The sequence below is a fragment of the Nannospalax galili genome, unplaced genomic scaffold (assembly GCF_000622305.1).
Source record: "Nannospalax galili isolate Female #2095 unplaced genomic scaffold, S.galili_v1.0 scaffold449, whole genome shotgun sequence".
NCBI lineage: Eukaryota > Metazoa > Chordata > Mammalia > Rodentia > Spalacidae > Nannospalax > Nannospalax galili.
The window spans coordinates 734,255-751,418 of NW_008360312.1; the positions used below are offsets into that span (position 1 = coordinate 734,255).

A 17,164-nucleotide genomic window follows, 5' to 3' on the forward strand; every position below is an offset into this window, starting at 1 on the left:
AATTCCTGATTGAACATTTTTTTTAATCTAAAGTTATTTTTATGTTTAGATTTTATGAGTTAACTGCCGTAACAATTAAGGATGTTGTAGGGTGTGAAATTAATGTGATTACTACCGATGTTTCTGAGCAGGTTGATTTATAATTGCTGAAAATGAGTTCCTTAGACAAATTCAATCAACAAAAGAGTGCCAAAGTGAAAACTAATCTGTTACTAGTATCTTCACACTATTGTAATGTCATCAAACACAGATGGATCACATTCAGGCCATCCAGCAAGCATGCAGACAATAAGAACCCAGCTGTAACAGCCAAGGGAAGGTGCTAGATCTACACATCACATGGAATGTCATTAGGGCAGTGTGAGACTTGGGAGGTTCTCTCAGGTATGCTGGTTGTTCATAATTACTGCCTGGAAAGAATTTGGTCAGAATTATGAATGCTTGAACAGAATCAATTGCCTTTAATACCTTAACTCATCATGATTGAAATACAGTAGCAATGACATTCCCAATGGTAATAAATAGATAGGAAGAGGCTAAAAATCTGCAAGTTTCAGACGCTATTATTAACATGACAGACTCCAAAACAGTAAAAGGTATAGAGCAAATAGAGCAGTTTCCCCCTTGACCAGTTGTAGGAATGACATTCCTGGTACACTATCTCAGATTGTTTATACTATAAACAAGCATACTAAGCCTTGGGCTCCTTTCATAAAGTAAACATGTGGTTTTACTATATCATCGACCCTTCCTTGACCCTGACCCAGAATAATGGATATGTGTGTATGTTGTTAAAAATCAAACACTCCAAGTAGTGATTATTATAGAAAGCTATAAATTATTCCATTTGTGTTACGAACAAAGGATGACATTAGACTGATAATGTTGTGTATGCTGTCTTGGGTCAGTAGGGAGTCAGAGAGGCAAAATCCTCTAATAAGACAGTTCCTCTTTTCCTATGTGATGCTGAATGTATTGCATCAATAAAGAGAAAACAAGTCCTTTGTTCAAGAGAACAGTTTCAAGAGAAATCTGAAAGAACAAGTTATCAGAACAATTTGGGTCTATTCTTGGTTCCAACCAATGCCTGAGTCAGGCTTTTTTATTCAGGCATCTCCATTATGTGACATCCTTCTGCCTCACCCAGTGAGCATGCATTAGTAAGAACTTCTATTTAATTAACCACACTCTATAGGCGGAGATCTGGGAACTGGTGTGCTAAAAGTTTCTTGGCTTTTGGTGACTCTGATGTCTCAAAGATGTGAGATGTAGCCTGTGGAGTAAGCAATGTATTTCAGGCAATGGTGTCTCATCTTGCTAGAGCCAAAGTAAAGAAAAGCATGCCATATTCTCATCTCTGAAGTTCTGTATGTAGGGATGATGACAAAAAAGGACCGACAGATAAATAAGATAAATAGGAAAAAGGAAAAAATATTATTTTTCATGTACATTGGAATCTTCATAAAAATATGTAGCTCCAAAGAAGCATCTAAGACTAAGATCTTCATAAGCTTTTTAAACAAAGAATAATTTATGTAAAACTTACAAGACCAATGAAAACTTCTAGAGGATGTAATGTGTAGGGAACTGACCAGGAGATGCATGGAGAAATTAGATGACAATAAGGGCTACGTAGTAAGTTTGTCTGTAATGATTATTTCAATATCCACTTCCAGTCTCCACTTATAAGATGTCCTCTTCCTAGTATAGGGAAGAGAGTCTCTAATAATGGTATTGTCTCCCTGGGGTGATCAGAGAATCCTTCTCTTATCAGTTTTTTTCAATCCTTTTTCAGATCAAAATGTCACAGAATCATGTTTCAAGATGCTGTGTTCTGAACCCTTTTCATAAGCATTATGCTAGTGTTTTGTGTACCTAGTTATAATATCATAAAATACCTATGCATATGGTTCTTTATCACACATAATTTATAGTTAAATAAGGAATCAAATAAATAGCCTTCAATTACAGTGAAGGTTAATAGTTCAGGTAAGCTAATATTGAGTTTGAAGAAGTCTGTATGTCTGTAGGTCCTATGTCTCTATTCAGTTTCTTAGTTCAATAGTTTAAATGCTTATAGACATTAGTTAAGGAATTCTCAGACACTCACATTTACGATATTTAACTGTGACCTTGTAATTCACTGGTTTTAGGTTTTGTTTCTAGTCTCTGGTTCATAATTACTGGAACAAATTTCCTTTCCTCTGGGCAGGTCATAGAAACACTAATGTTTCTGGATTTTGTCTTTGATCTGGATATAAATTCTCTGATTTCTCCTTGTCTGATTGGAATTAGATAAGATTCTCCTCTTTCCAGAGATGTATTGCCCCACACTGTGTGTGATGGAAGGTCCATAAAGAAGTCTAGGTGAATGATATACCTTACATGGGCTTGGGGCCTCAGTCCACAGGTATTAGATATTATCTGTCCGGTTCAATCTCATTTTGACATGGTTGTCCATGCTTCTATCATGTCTCAGCAGTGAAATCACTATAAAAATCCCAAATCACAGAATTTGGGAGTTTCTAGGTAGGAGGTAATGTGGACATTCCTGAATGTAGGTTCACCTGGAGAGGTATAAGAAGCTCTGCCTGCCTCTCTCGCACCTTGTTCTGTGTATCTATCCATACCTGCTCTTGGTAACATCTGATATGGCAAACTGCTAAGCCTATTTCCTTAAGTTCTGTGAGTTTCTTGGGAAAACTAAATAAACCAAAGTAGAGGGCTGTGTGAGTTCTGACACATAGTTGGTGTGCTGGATAACTTTAGTGTCAACTTGACACACCTGGGTTGAGGAAGCCTCAATTGGGGAATTGCCTCTATTGGACTGGCCTGTGGCCATGTCTGAGGGGCATCTTCTTGATGAGTGATGTGGGAGGGCCCAGCCCACTATGGGTGGTGCCACCCTGGGCAGGTGGGCCTGTGTTGCATAAGAAAGCAGGCTGAGCAGGGGCCAGGGGAGCAAGCCAGTAAGCAGCATTCCTCCAGGGCCAGTGCTCCAGCTCCTGCCTCCAGGTTCCTGCCCCTAGTTCCTACTTTTGAGTGCATCGCCTGCATGTATGCAAATGCACCTGTGTTGTGTAATGCCTGTGGAGGTCAGAAGAGGGTTTCGGATTTCCCCTGGACCTGGATTTAAGGACGGTTCATAGCCTCCATGTGGGTGCTGGGAATTGAACCCAGGTCCTCTTTAAGAGCAGTCAGTGCTCTTAATCATTGAGCCATCTCTCCAGCCCTGTAGTTGGTATTTTTTAACCTTTATTGATCAATAATACAGGCAAATATCTTAACCTATTGATTCATTAGCTTTAGAACTGGTTCTGATACCTATATAAATTCTAACAGTATTAAATATAGTATTTCAGCATCATTATATATTTGTTACTATATTCTCATTTTTTACATTTTTCAGTATACAGAAATAGTAAATATTACATGGGTAGGTATAAACATGTGGCATGGCTGTATAATTTTTATTACAAAACAATTTTGGAATTCCTCAGACAAGGGATATCTGATTCACAGGATCACATTTCAATGAAAAAATTCCTTTAGAACACAAGAATAAGAGTTTAATAGAAGTAGGAACGTAAAAGATTTTTAGTTTTTAACTTTCTAAATTTATTTTGAAAAGAAATTTGTAAAGGGATGCAATCAAACTGCTGGTGCTCTGAGAAGACTTTAAGACCAGTCCCTTCTGGTCCTGAAGCTGCAAAGGAAGGAGAGGGGAGGGGCTGCACTTAGAGAAGAAGCTTCTGGATAGATTCTGTTCCTGGGTGCTCAGGGACATCAGGGCATCAGCCATAGGCATAAACTGAGTATACAGTTTAGGAATCAGGTGCTGTGTTCCTTATATGAAATGCACAGGACCAGAAATATTTAAGAGTTCAGATCTTTTAAAGGTTTGGAGCATCCAAAAATACACGGGAAGATATCTTAGGAATGAGACCAAAGAAACATGGAGTCCATTGTCTCCATTGTTTTCTATATATCTAACCTTAAACTACTGTTATACTATATATATATAGTGGCTCCAGCAGGCCTGGAACTTCTACATAGACTAGATTGGCCTCCATCTCATGGAGATCTGCCTACCTCTGCCTCCCAAATGCTGGGATTCAAGGTATATACCACCATGTCCAGCTAATTTTATTCGAAAGTTTAAAATAATTTTTTGCGTGTCACGAAGTTTCATGGTGTGGAATTTTCTACTTGTGGTTTCATGTTGTTGCTCAAAAATATTTTAATTTTGTAGTATTTTGAAGTTTGGTTTTCTCAGGCAGGGATGTTCAACCTGTTATCTGGAATTAAATCAGTTAAAAATGTCCAAGAAGATGAGTTTCTGTAGCAAATGTTTTAAATAACATGAAGATACCTCTGTACATGTTGGCCTCTATCCCAAGGCCAAGTCTTTGTCGTCAGATTTATACATAAGAAGAGACATTTCATCCAGTTGATTTTCGAAGTTAGATGTATCCATTCTGTTTTGATGATTTCTGAGGGTAGAGATCTTATCATAAAACCATTCTGCACTAAACGGTTCTGTTTATCTTATTTTAAATGATTACACAAAATGCAGAGTTGAATATCCATTTCAGTCAGCTGAGCCTACTTCCCATAAGACATTGGAAAGCTAAAACCCTATCCAATTTCCTTCTCTTACCACTACCATTCAGGCCTTGATGTGGGCACTTGATATTTGACAGGAATTATTTCTTCCCCTGTTACTTTGATGAATTTTTTCAAGGTCTTAAATAAGGAGGTTTGTAAGAGTTTATATGATAAAATCTTTAAGTACTCTTACCTGTTCTAAACATGAGGGGAAGCCTTGTTATGTTTAAAACTTGTGGCTAAGAATGATTAAGATTTCTTTTACTTAATATGGCATCCTTTTTAGAACAGTTTTCAGTAGTGAGACTGAATGAATACCTTGCTGTGGAAAGGACAACATTCCTAGAAAGAACGATATAATTCTCACTGTACTCTAACACAGCAGTGTACTAGTGATTTTTCTTAAAGTAAAAGCTCTACTTTCCTCTGAAAGCTAATGGACTTCAACATATCTCATTGCGGGACAGGTGAGATGGCTCAGCGGGTAGAGGCACCTGTTGCCAATCCTGAGGCCATAACTTCATTCCCAGGGACCCATATAGTAGACGGAGAGAAGCAACTCCCAAAGCTGTTCTCTGACATTCACTTTTGCACTGTGGCACACACATGTCCCCCAGCTCTACAAAACAAATAAAAATGTAATTAAAAAGTTAAATGGCAGGGCTGGAGAGATAGCTCAGTGGTTAAGAACACTGACTATTCTTGCAGAAGATCCGGGTTTGAATCCCAGCAGCTACATGGCCACTAACAACTGTCCATAACTCCAGTCCCAGGGTATCCGACAGTCTCTTCTGACCTCCGTGGGCTTGCATGACACAGGTGCACTTATCTACATACAGCCCATACACACATACACATAAAATAAAAATAATAAATAAAAATTTAAAAAAAGTTAAATATGCCCTAATATAAGTAAATTTTGCAAATACAAAGTTCTGGAGTTGATTTAATGTAATCACTGGTTCTTAGGTCAGAGTGTTTGATTGTACCACAGCAGTCACTATCATACTTCACCTTGTCAGGCAGAACAGCAACACATTCATGCTTTTGAAACACAATTTAAGACCAATATTCAGGGCAGGAGAAACGACTCGGAAGACTCCCTCTTCTGGCCTCTGCAGGCATTGCACACATGTGATGCAGTTACCTACATGTGGGCAAAACACTCATATACATAAAATAAAAATAAATAAATTTTAAAAAAGAAAGAGCTGAATTCTATTAAAAAGACTAAATTCTTACCCTGTGTTTTTCAAACAAGGCTATAATTGATCAATGTAATTTATTAATTTTAATTATGAGCAGATATTACTGTAAAGCTTTGATGCCGTCATGTTCTAAGGAATGCTTAAACTTATTAAGTTATTACCTGTGGCAAAAGTGAATTTCCCCTTTATATTGCTGAATTGTATAAGAAACAAAATTAAGTGGAAAGAAAAAAAAAGTATGATGATCAGGGAAGGGATTATACACTTCTAATCCTCAGTTCTTGGAAGCTGAGGCAGAAGGACCAGGAGTCTGGTCCAAACAGGATAATTGAAGACCTGTGCATGAAACACATAGACAAAGAAGCAGATAGGAATGTACTCACTGGTAAAGTGTTTTCCCAGCATCTGTAAGGCTTTGGGTTTAATTCTCAACACCACCCCCATATTCACATACAGAGAATAATTATGAAGAGGAAAAAACTTCAAATTCTGTGAAGGGTTGTGTTCAAAATTTGGCAGATGTGACAGTGGTCTTTCAAGAACAAATAAAGAAGAATCTATTTTCCTAAACAGGTTTTGCTAAGGTATTGCTAGATATAGCATCTTACATACCTGGGAAGAAAAAAGGAAAAAAAAAAGAGATCACGGACATTATTTTTAAATTATAGCACAGGAAATATTATTATTAATATTATCAAAATTAACCGTTACAGAATGTATGTCTTATATAAGAGAAGAAATCTTACTTAAATACAATCATAGGTCTTCTATCTACTGAAATTGAATGAACTTGAGGACTTGTAAATTCTGTGTTTTTTTTTTTTTTTACAGTGACAGATAATGCAACTTGCTGCAAAACATTCCTGAAAGGTGAAGCAAGAATAATAATGACAATGTAAATGTTCTTTATACATTTGCCACCTTTCTCACCTTTTGCATTAAATACTGGACAGACCACAGTATGTAAGAGGAAATAAGTGTTGATATTATCTATTCTCTGCAATGGGAGGATTGAGTTTTAAGCACCTCTCTTTGGGGTGCTTTGTTGAGTCTCTGACAGTGTTCGTCTTCCTTGTGATTCCATGTAGGGTGACTACAGATTATAGAGCAAGCCCAGTCTATAACAATATAACTTTTCTTTGGGTCTGGAATGTCCCAGTTAATGATTGTCCTGACAACGAAACTCATTCAATAGATCTGAGTCTGTTCCCTGTAGTAAGAAGGGCCAGTGACCTCCCAGAAAGGCAGATCCTCACAATATTTTTAAAAAATAGATTTGGACACTATCCTTACATAGATGATAACAAAATAGTGCATTATGGAGGGGTCCCCCAGGCCGTGGATTTAAAAGATCATCTGAATGAATGTAGGAATGACATTGCACGTTATATACCATTTGACAAACCGGGATTTGTCGTCATGGACTGGAAAGACTGGGATCCGGTTTGGGTAAGAAACACAGCATATCGGACACCTTACCAGAGAAAATCTATTGAGTTTGCCAAGAAGCAAAATCCAGAACTGAATGAAACAGAAGCCACCAGGAAAGCCCACGAAGACCTTGAAAGGGCAGGAAAGATTTTGATGACAGAGACATTAAAACTGGGAAGGTCTGTTCGGCCAAAACACCTGTGGGGTTTCTATCTTTTTCCAGAGTGTTATAACGGAGATTATTCAAAATCCAATTACCTTGGATATTGCCCTGACGAGGAAAAGAAAAGAAATGATCAACTCAGTTGGATGTGGAAGGAAGCCACAGGCCTTTATCCATCTGTCTATTTGAGGTCACAGTTGAAGTCTTCTTCTAAAGCTGCACTCTATACCCGCAGCCGCTTAACGGAAGCCATTAGATTGGCCGAAGTGAGGAATGATAAAAATCCTATTCCAATTATGTTTTATGTTCGGCTTGTTTTTTCTGATAAACCTACGCAGTTTCTTCTTCAGGTATGTAATTAAACTGTGACAGCTGTGAGATTGTAATTCACAAATGATGTTTACTGGAAACTAATGTTTTTAAAGGAAATGTAATTGAGCTGTATATATGTTTTAGGCATTTGCACATGAGTGATTCTATTTTCTCATAAAAGTTTATTCTTGCCGGGAGTGGTGGCGCAGGCCTTTAATCCCAGCACTCCGGAGACAGAGATAGGCACTTCTTTTGTGAGTTCGAGGCCAGCCTGGTGTACATAGTAAGTTCCAGCTCAGCTGGAGCTACAGGGAGACCCTGTTTCAAAAAGACCAAAAAAAAAAAAAAAAAAACCCCAAAAAACCAAAAGCATATTCTTTTATAACTTTTTGTCTTTAATGTATGACCTGTTAACAGCCATGGATAATTATAAAATGTAGACAGTATTTTAACTTTACTTTTCATGGATCTAGTCTCTTGCCAGCAGAAATCGTTAAACCAATAATATATTCTTTTTAAATAGAAAAAAAAAACCTGAGTAAAAACTATGAGTATGGAGTATGTAATTATAGTGTTGAATCAGCATACTTAGCTTGCTGTATTACTGTATTGTGTAAACACCTGTAGCTTATTCCTGCATGTTAACTCTTTTTATCACATTTCCCAGGATGACCTTGTGAATACAATTGGTGAAATTGTTGCTCTGGGTCCTGCTGGAATTATAATATGGGATGCTGTGTCTTTATCAAAACGTGGGGTAAGTTGATTTGGTAGGGCATTAAGTTGAATTGGTAGGAGATAAATGAAAATATTTGTATCCTTAATATTTTGGAGAATTATTTTTGCATTAAAAAATAAATATGTCTAGGATTTTTTAGTAGATACCCAACATTATAAAAATACCGTTTTCTTTTAAAATTAGGAAATGTACTGATTTTCCAGTGAGGCATCAGATCTTTAATGAGACTAACTGAACTTCTCTAGCCTCATGGTTTGTAAGTAGCAAGACTAAAACTACAATTTCAGTTTTCTGACAAAGTGCTTAGTGTCAGACAGTAGAGCTCTGTTTTTATGTTTTAATTTCCCATATCAAGTGTTTATCAGCCATTTATTTAATCCTCTTGAATCAAAGGAGATTATGTGTAGATATGTTTGTGTGTACATATTTATATGTACATGTATATTATATATGAACATAAATATTGCTAACCTGGAGCCAGTTTTTCCTTCTGCGGCAGACTTGGCAATACAAGTGATGAATGTGCCACAGAGACTGTCATATGAAGCCCAGGAGTCCTGTCCTACAACCTGTAGAGGACAGACTTTATACCCTAAGACCAGGAGAGGCACTTGAGAAGTGCTATACTTCACTCTTGTTTTTTAGAGAGAGCAGCAACATCCTTACCATATTTAAAAATATTTAAAGCAGCTGCTTCTGTTAAACTCTATCAAAGTGCCCTGAGCCCTTCTGCCTATTTTATGTACTTATATTTTCTTTAGCTATGATCTCAATACAAAGGAATAACAGGTACAATAAATTCAGGGGAAATATATATATATCTTCCTGAGTATACTCAGAATTTTTGCTAATTATTTTTCCTAAGCTATGAATACCTTTCTCAAAGATAGTATAATTCTGTGATGGAGACATTTTAAATTTCGCATACTACTTCCTTAATAAACAACAGAGAACTGCACTCTTTCTGAGAATGAATGAATGGAGCATGCTACACTGAGTACAATATGGTGACACATGGTTAAACCATCATATTTTTTTTTAAGGTCACTTTGATCTGAGATACATATTGTTTGCTTCCTACATCAACATCTTCAGAATGATTCATTCCGGCACAGCCCTACAATATTTTTATTACTCTTTCCTATTTTACACATTGCCTATCAACATTGTCCTTAGAGTCTCTTTCTGCATATTTCTGTTCCTTTTCCCAATTCATGATTATTTTTTACTATGATTATCATCTCTCCCATTTTTTCCTGTGTCCTTTGTAAGCAGTGTACCCATGGATTACCTGTTATATTTCCTCTGATTCACAGAGAAGTTGAGAAAATGAAAATTGCAGGTATAGATAAGGCTTGGTTAAAAAAAACCAAAGATTCTCAGATAAACCTTGACTAGATATTATTTTGTTCCTTAAACTAGTTGACTAAACTATGACCATAGAAATTTTAAGATTATGTGTATATTTTTTGTTTCATCCTTTATATATCATAACAAACCTTAACAGACCTTCATCACATGCTTAGGCGTTCTCATTTTTTCCTGTCTAGTTTGGAAAATATCTCTATTTCCCATACCCCTTTAATGTCTTTTACAGTCTCATTTTCTTTTTTAAAAAATAATTATGAGACATAATAGCATTAACAAATAAATTTTGCATATGTTGTGAGATTTCTTTTCCTGGGGATGCTAAGCATTTTTTATTCCCTTTTCCTGGGGATGCTAAGCAATTTTTATTCCCTTTTAAGGTTCTAGTGTTAAGCCAATGTTTGGTTAAAGTTTTACTGGGGAACCAATAAATTTATTGAGCTTACTTACCATATAACTGAGGGGTTGCTGAGGTATATGTATGACCTGAGGGTATGCACACTGGAAAGCCTTAACCCAGCATGGGTTATGCCTTTTCTTCTTGGCCTTCCCCAGATTGTATACTTTAGCCTTTCCCAAATCCAGGAGGCCATGTGTGATTACGGTCAAATTACATACAGTTGGCTGGGAAGAGTGGCTGGATACTCTGGTGAGGGTCCAATGACCCTGCTTGGCTCTCCTTTAATGAATGAGCACAACTGTCAACAAGCTCAATTGTGACGATGACTGGCGATCAGGCTCATCTGAAGTTGTGATGATGGACTCATATGAACATTTGAAAATTGCCCTGTTCTGACTTTTTTCTAGTTCTCTGGCTAGAACTTGTAATGCTAATTACTCTTGCCTTTACTTCTCCTTCACATCTCCTATTCATGATTCAAAGACTCTTTTACCTTAAAGATAAGATTTATGCAATTTGGGAGTCTTTTAAATAGACCCACTGAAGGGGTACTCCAATTGCCTCACCCTGCATCCCTGTTCAGCATGGAAGAAGCCAGAGCGGGCTGTGTCCCTATTCCCTATTGGCAATTTGGTAACCTCTTCAGAGGATGGCATGGTAAGAATAGGAGGTAGGAATTGGCTAGGCAGTTAGGGTAAAAAGATCCCAAAGAAAATTAGCCAGTTTCTTGGCTAAAACTCATAATGTTCTTGGGCCTCTTAGCAACATACTCTGTTCCAAAGACCAAAAATGTCAAAAGTATTTTAGAGCTTGTATATAATCCTTAAAAGATTTTAGGGTTGCCTCTTCGGGGGGGGGGATGTTAGAGTAACCAAAAGCTCCCCCCCCCCAAAAAAAATAAATAAAAGAAGAAAGAGAAATGAAATCTAGCTAATGTTTAAATTCATAAGACAAATGAGATTTCTATTACAATTACTTATGACTTATTGATGGTTAGCCTAAGATAGGATAAGACCTATATTAAGCATATGTATTACTTTATCATTATCTATCATCTAGATTTTATCATCTGTCACCATATAAGCCCTCTGCTGCAGACTCTAAACTCAACCTTATTCTACAAGTGACAATAGAGTAACATAAGCAAATTCACTAATTTCCACGAGGCTATTTAGATAGAAAACTAAGACTGAGAATGCTTGGGAGATTCCAAGCTCACACAGAAGTTTATTAAGGAAGCTGGGATTCCAGTTAGGGTATGAGAACCTCAAAGCCAATAGTCTAATATCTGTAACATCCATCCTCCTGATTATGAATTGTTGGGGAAGGTGATGTTTAGGATTAGGTAAGCCTCAACTAAAAAATTATACACTGACATGAAATGGCATGAAAAATGACAAAACTTAGAAAACAGCTGGCACAATCTTGCTTATTAAAGTAAAAGAGAACATCCCATCACCTGCTCTGTCATATTGTTCTTAAGAATTGTTGTACGTTAATTGACATAGGAAATTATACCTCGATATTCTATTTTATTATTTACAGGCAGGTTGCCCACTCCTAAAAGAACACATGAAGACTGTTCTGATTCCTTACCTGCTCAATGTCTCTTTAGCAGCCAAAATGTGTAGCCTAACACTTTGCAATAACCAGGGAGTGTGTATAAGGAAATATCCCGACAGCAGTACTTATCTCCACTTGAACGCCACGAATGTTCGTATTGAATTTCCGGAGAATGTGACGCCTGTAGTACATGGCAAACCCAGCTTTGAAGACCTGATGTACTATGCTAATAATTTTAAATGTGCCTGTTTTCCCATGATAGAGTGCAGGATGCAACGTATTGTGGAGTTTATGGCAGATATTGAAGCATGCGTTGGTGATGTTTGCATAAATCCCCTTCCTCCTCCAAATACTACTACTCATCGTCCTACTTTTCCTCCTCCTCGTCGTAATGTAGCACCAAGCCTAGCATTCTGCCTCCCACATGGAAAAAACCTTCTCTCTCTGACAGCCCTCATTCACATATTACATCATTTCGCACATGGTGTCTATGTTTTCCCAAGAAAGCTGATAGTGGGTGCCCCTTACAGAATTTGAGGTAGTTGTTATAGGCTGTGGTAACTTGAAAATGCAAAAGGAACATCATTTTACAAAGACAATTCTATTTTAATTATCACAATTCTATTTTGAGTTTCAAAGGCAAGATGTATTTTGTTCTAAAGACTGACAGCAATTAGAGCTATCATACTTGGAGAATTAGTTTTGGTCTGAAGAGACTGAAGATTAAATAAAATCAAATTATTACATTTGACTGTAATTATGAATAGTTTGTCATTGGTTTCAAAAAACAGATGATCAACAGGGATGGAGAGACGGCTCAGCAGTTAAGAGAACTGGGTGCTCTGGTTTGATTCTCAGCACACACATTGCACTAATAACAAACTCCAGTTCCAGGGGACTCCAATGCCCTTTTTCTGACCTCCACAGGTATTGCACAACATGGGTGCACTTACACACATGCAGTCAGTACACTCATATACATAAAATGAAAAATATTAAATGTTTTTTAAAGAGGGCTGGAGATAGCTGGGCATGATGGCGTAGGCCTTTAATTCCAGCACTTGGGAGGCAGGGGCAGGCGGATCTCTGTGAGTTCAAGGCCAACCTGGTCTACATAGTGAGTTCCAGGACAGCTGGGGCTACAGGGAGACCCTGTCTCAAAAAGACCAAAAAAAAGGGGGGGGGGGGGGGGGGGCTGGAGAGATGACTCACTGCTTAAGCGCATTCGCTGCTCTTACAGAGAATCTGGATTCAATTCCCAGAACCCACATGGTGTCTAACAACTGTTCTTAATAACTTCAGTTCCAGGGGAATCCAATGCCCTCATCTGACAATCCATAGGCATTGTAGAATACGGGTGTACTTATATACAGGCAATATACTCATACATATAAAATAAAAAATAAAGAAATAATAAAAAGTAAAAAAGATGATGAAGCAAATATTAAGGTAGAAAGTTAAAATGCAATTTCCCCAAAGGGTCAGTTTGCCCACCTTGACAACTATGTGTTTTAGGGGCTATAAGCTGGAAAACTTAAAAATTGTATTTATAGAAAGATAATCTTTAGAAATGGTAATTGTATTTTTATACACGACTTAATATAATTTCAGAATTTACATTTGTAAAGTACTCTAACCTGTTACACATTCCTCATTGTCAAGGTTAATTTGTGTACTTCAAATGGCTTATTTGCACTAAGTACTCATTCGATTGTTCACCTGCTCCATGCTGCATGTATTGAGACCTTATCTCTCTAGGCTGGTTTTCAGCATCTCCAAATCCAAGTGAAGCAGTGTACTTCTTTCCACTGGAGAGGGTGTTGTATATTTGAAGACGACAGAAATGAGTGTTGAAAATGATAAGATAGCATGTTTTCAATGCTATCACATGCAGTTTGAAAGTTTCAGAGATTCTTGAAAGAAATGATGTAAAAGTTGTTTTAAGGGTCAATAATTACTAGATGATATGAGAGAAAAGAAGTCAAAAGGAGAGGAACAGAGTGCACTTATTAGAATGGTGTAAAGCGGAAGAGCAAATGAAGTAAACTTTGTGATCCACACTGAAGAGCTGGGGCTTCCCAGTGAAGACACTCCTGCTTCCTTAAGCATACATATCCTATTTCCACAACTCACACAGAGCAGTAAGATGTATTTCTTTTCACTCTCCACCATCATCCTATAGTAAGCACCATGAAGGCAGGCATATGGTCTATCTCATTACAACTGCATCTATAGTGCGAAGAACTGTGTCCAACCTCAGAGGATTCCACTGAATATGTGTTGAATAAAGGAAAGTCAATGGGGAGTCAGCACAAAGTTTTGAATGTAAGAATGACCATGGCCACTTTTCATGACTTGATGATCCTAGGACCAATGCAACTGTTTCTGCTACTCTCCAATCTTATTAGATTCTATTGCCAAAGTTATGTCTTCATAAATTAGTTATTGAAAAGAAAGAATCTAATAATGGCTTGGAAAGGACATGATATAGGAAGGGTTTCTTAAAAGGCAAAGTAAGATAGAGTTTCAAAAGCAATAAAAATGATCCAAATTATTACAGTCTTAAGCTTTTAAAAATTGAAATCCTTACACTTTAAGATTATGTAAGTCTGAAATATTTTCTATCTTCATAAAGATATTGGGTCTCCTCACAGAACAATACAAAGTAGAAACCAAATGTCTCCTTCCCTCCCCTCCCTGTATCAGTTTCATATGCACAATCCAAGAGGTTTTCTAGGAATATGGATACAAATATGTGTGTATAGACTTGCCACACATTGAGCTATGCAATCTATACTTTTTTTATTTGACTCTTTGAACACAGTGTATGTTTCCATTTAGGAACTTCTGTATATCACACGATATTCCAGTATATGACAATTTAAATGTTCATTTATTTATTTTGTATATATGAGTGTTTTATCTGCATGTATGTAAGTGTACTACATGTGCATAATGTCCCCAGAGGCCAGAAGAGGAAGTTGAATTCCCTGGAGCTGGAGTTATGGATGGGTTGTTATCTGCCACGTAGGTGACTAAACCTGAGTTCTCTGCAAGACCAACCAGTGCTCTTAACTACTGGGACATCTCTTCAGCCCCAAAATGATGACTTTAAAGAGTCTTATTGATGGAAATTCCATTCCCTAGAGATGTTATTCCCTCAAAAATATTGTAATTAGTATCACATGTGTAATTCGTATGTGCATACATATATATACATACATCCACAACTATATGTCTTGGCATACTTTGATTGATAAATTGAAATAGCTGATGAAGACTGCAAGGCTATTCGAATGTAGAAAGATACGCTATATTATCTTCCAAACATTTTTTCACTTAATGATCTCCCTAATAGTGAATGAGAGACATTTCCTCATCAACTGGGCTTTGTCAAATTCTGCATTCACCATTCATCGATCAGATCAAACTGACATCTTATATAACTAATCCATTTTATCATTTTGAACAGTAATGTTGCCACATATATGTCTATATACTAACACCAGCTGTTAATACAGATAAATCATCCACCAATAAGAATATTTTAAAAAGTCACCGAATCTTAGTCTTCATGGGAAGCCTCATTTTTGCAGCAGGATTCGCAGACAAGGACAAGTCAATCTGGGTCCAGCCAGTGGTAAGTGGTTGACTGTGGTAAGTTGCTCACCCTCTGCTTCCTCAGCTATGGAAGACCAGCTGTTGAGAAGCAGAGAAGAGCAATGTCGGCTAGCACACCACTGTCAAGAAGGGCATTTTCTGCTTTGTAAGTGGAACAGTGAGAAGTTTTGACATCCTTCCAGTGTCTCCCCTCTCCTGAATGATCCAGGGTTATATTTGGAATATAAATTAGCTTGATAATTTCATTTCTGAGAGATAGAATATTATGTGAAGCATTTATGAGGTATTCAATTTGAGTAAAAGTTAATAGCACAGTGTGCAATTGTACTGATGTCTCATAGTACACGTGTGAATCAGTTATAGGAAAATAATGATCACCTTCAGGGTGTCTGATGACTGTTGTGCACATCTGCAATTACAACTGTATAGAAGGTTACTCTGCTAATACAACTTTTTCTCTTACTGGATCTCTAATCACTTCAGTGTCACATGTTAAAAATAACAACATCAAAGCAGTAGGCAGCACATAGAAGTCATATTGAAACATTATTCTACTCCAACTTATTAAACCTATGGAACAATTATAGAGACCAGAAAAGGCTTGGATCATTGTCAGTCAGGTAATTTTTAGGTAATAATCCATTGCAAATAACTTACTTCTTTGCTACATTTTAATCAAATATGGAAAGCAAAGAGGCTGCTTGATTTAATGTGTATTTGAGGAAACATAGTATGTTAGCTAATTTTGCTGTCACTGTCACAAAATATCTATAGATACAACTTAAGGGAAGGTGTATTTTCACTCAGAATTTCAGAGATTTCTGTCATGGGTTAGTGTGTGGTTTGGAGGCTAGAGCAGAGCTGTCATAGTGAGGCAGGTGAATATTTGGCTGTTGTGTGTGTTCATATGGCCCAGATCATGAGAACAGAATTAGATGGGGGAGTTGCTTTGAAAGGGCAGCCCCAAGTGACCCACCTCCACCTAGGCCCATCCCCTAAATATATCATAACCTTCAAAACAGTGCAGCCTACTGGAGACCATGTGTTCAGATACATGATTCTGTTGGCATCATTTTTCATTCATTCATACCGTATACTTATCTAGACATGTTAATCTCCATCTACTACAGAAAAAAGCTTTTCCTAGAGTGTAGGAGACATACTAATCCTATGGATATCATGATAAAATGTTAGGTGTTTATTTAATAGTAGTTCTATTTAGAATAATAGTCAACATACATTGAATAAGAAATCATGGATTGCTCAACCCTAAATGGGATTGCTCAGCCCAAATAGGACATCGACATCACATGCCCTCCTCCCAAGGTTCATGGATCACTACAGCAAGGGGTAAGGAGTGTGAGTTGAAAAATTGTGAGTCGGTGGGTGACTACAGTGAAGCAGTGTTTTCTGAACTATGTAGCACAGATATACATAAGAACTCACAATAATTATGAAAGCATGTGAATGACCTGTGCAACCTCAGGGAACAGAAAATCTCAGCATGGAGAGCTGAGTTGTGTTCAATGCTCTACCCCTAGCTAAAGCAGCTAATGGCTGCTGAGAGGGAGAGTCAGTTTTTCTATAATTGTGGCCCTTGGTAGGTCAACAATGTTCTAGTGGATGGCCACATACTAAAGAGTATGAGCAGGACTCGACAAGTTTTAGAAGACAGGACACAAAGCTGGGTGAGTAGGGAAAGGGGAGGGTGTAACTGGGAGGAATAGCGGGAGAAGGTAAATATACCAAAG

The 17,164-nt window shown here is 37.4% G+C and overlaps 1 protein-coding gene across 1 annotated transcript in view; it reads left to right on the top strand.

Annotated features, from left to right (window-relative positions):
* The first annotated feature begins 7,235 nt into the window (after positions 1-7,235).
* The window catches only part of LOC103727092, a 55,768-nt gene continuing 45,839 nt past the window's right edge, over positions 7,236-17,164 (top strand). The window contains 3 exon segments of the mRNA XM_008824885.2: positions 7,236-7,760; positions 8,390-8,479; positions 11,775-12,108. Coding sequence (XP_008823107.2) covers positions 7,236-7,760; positions 8,390-8,479; positions 11,775-12,108 — 949 coding nt within the window.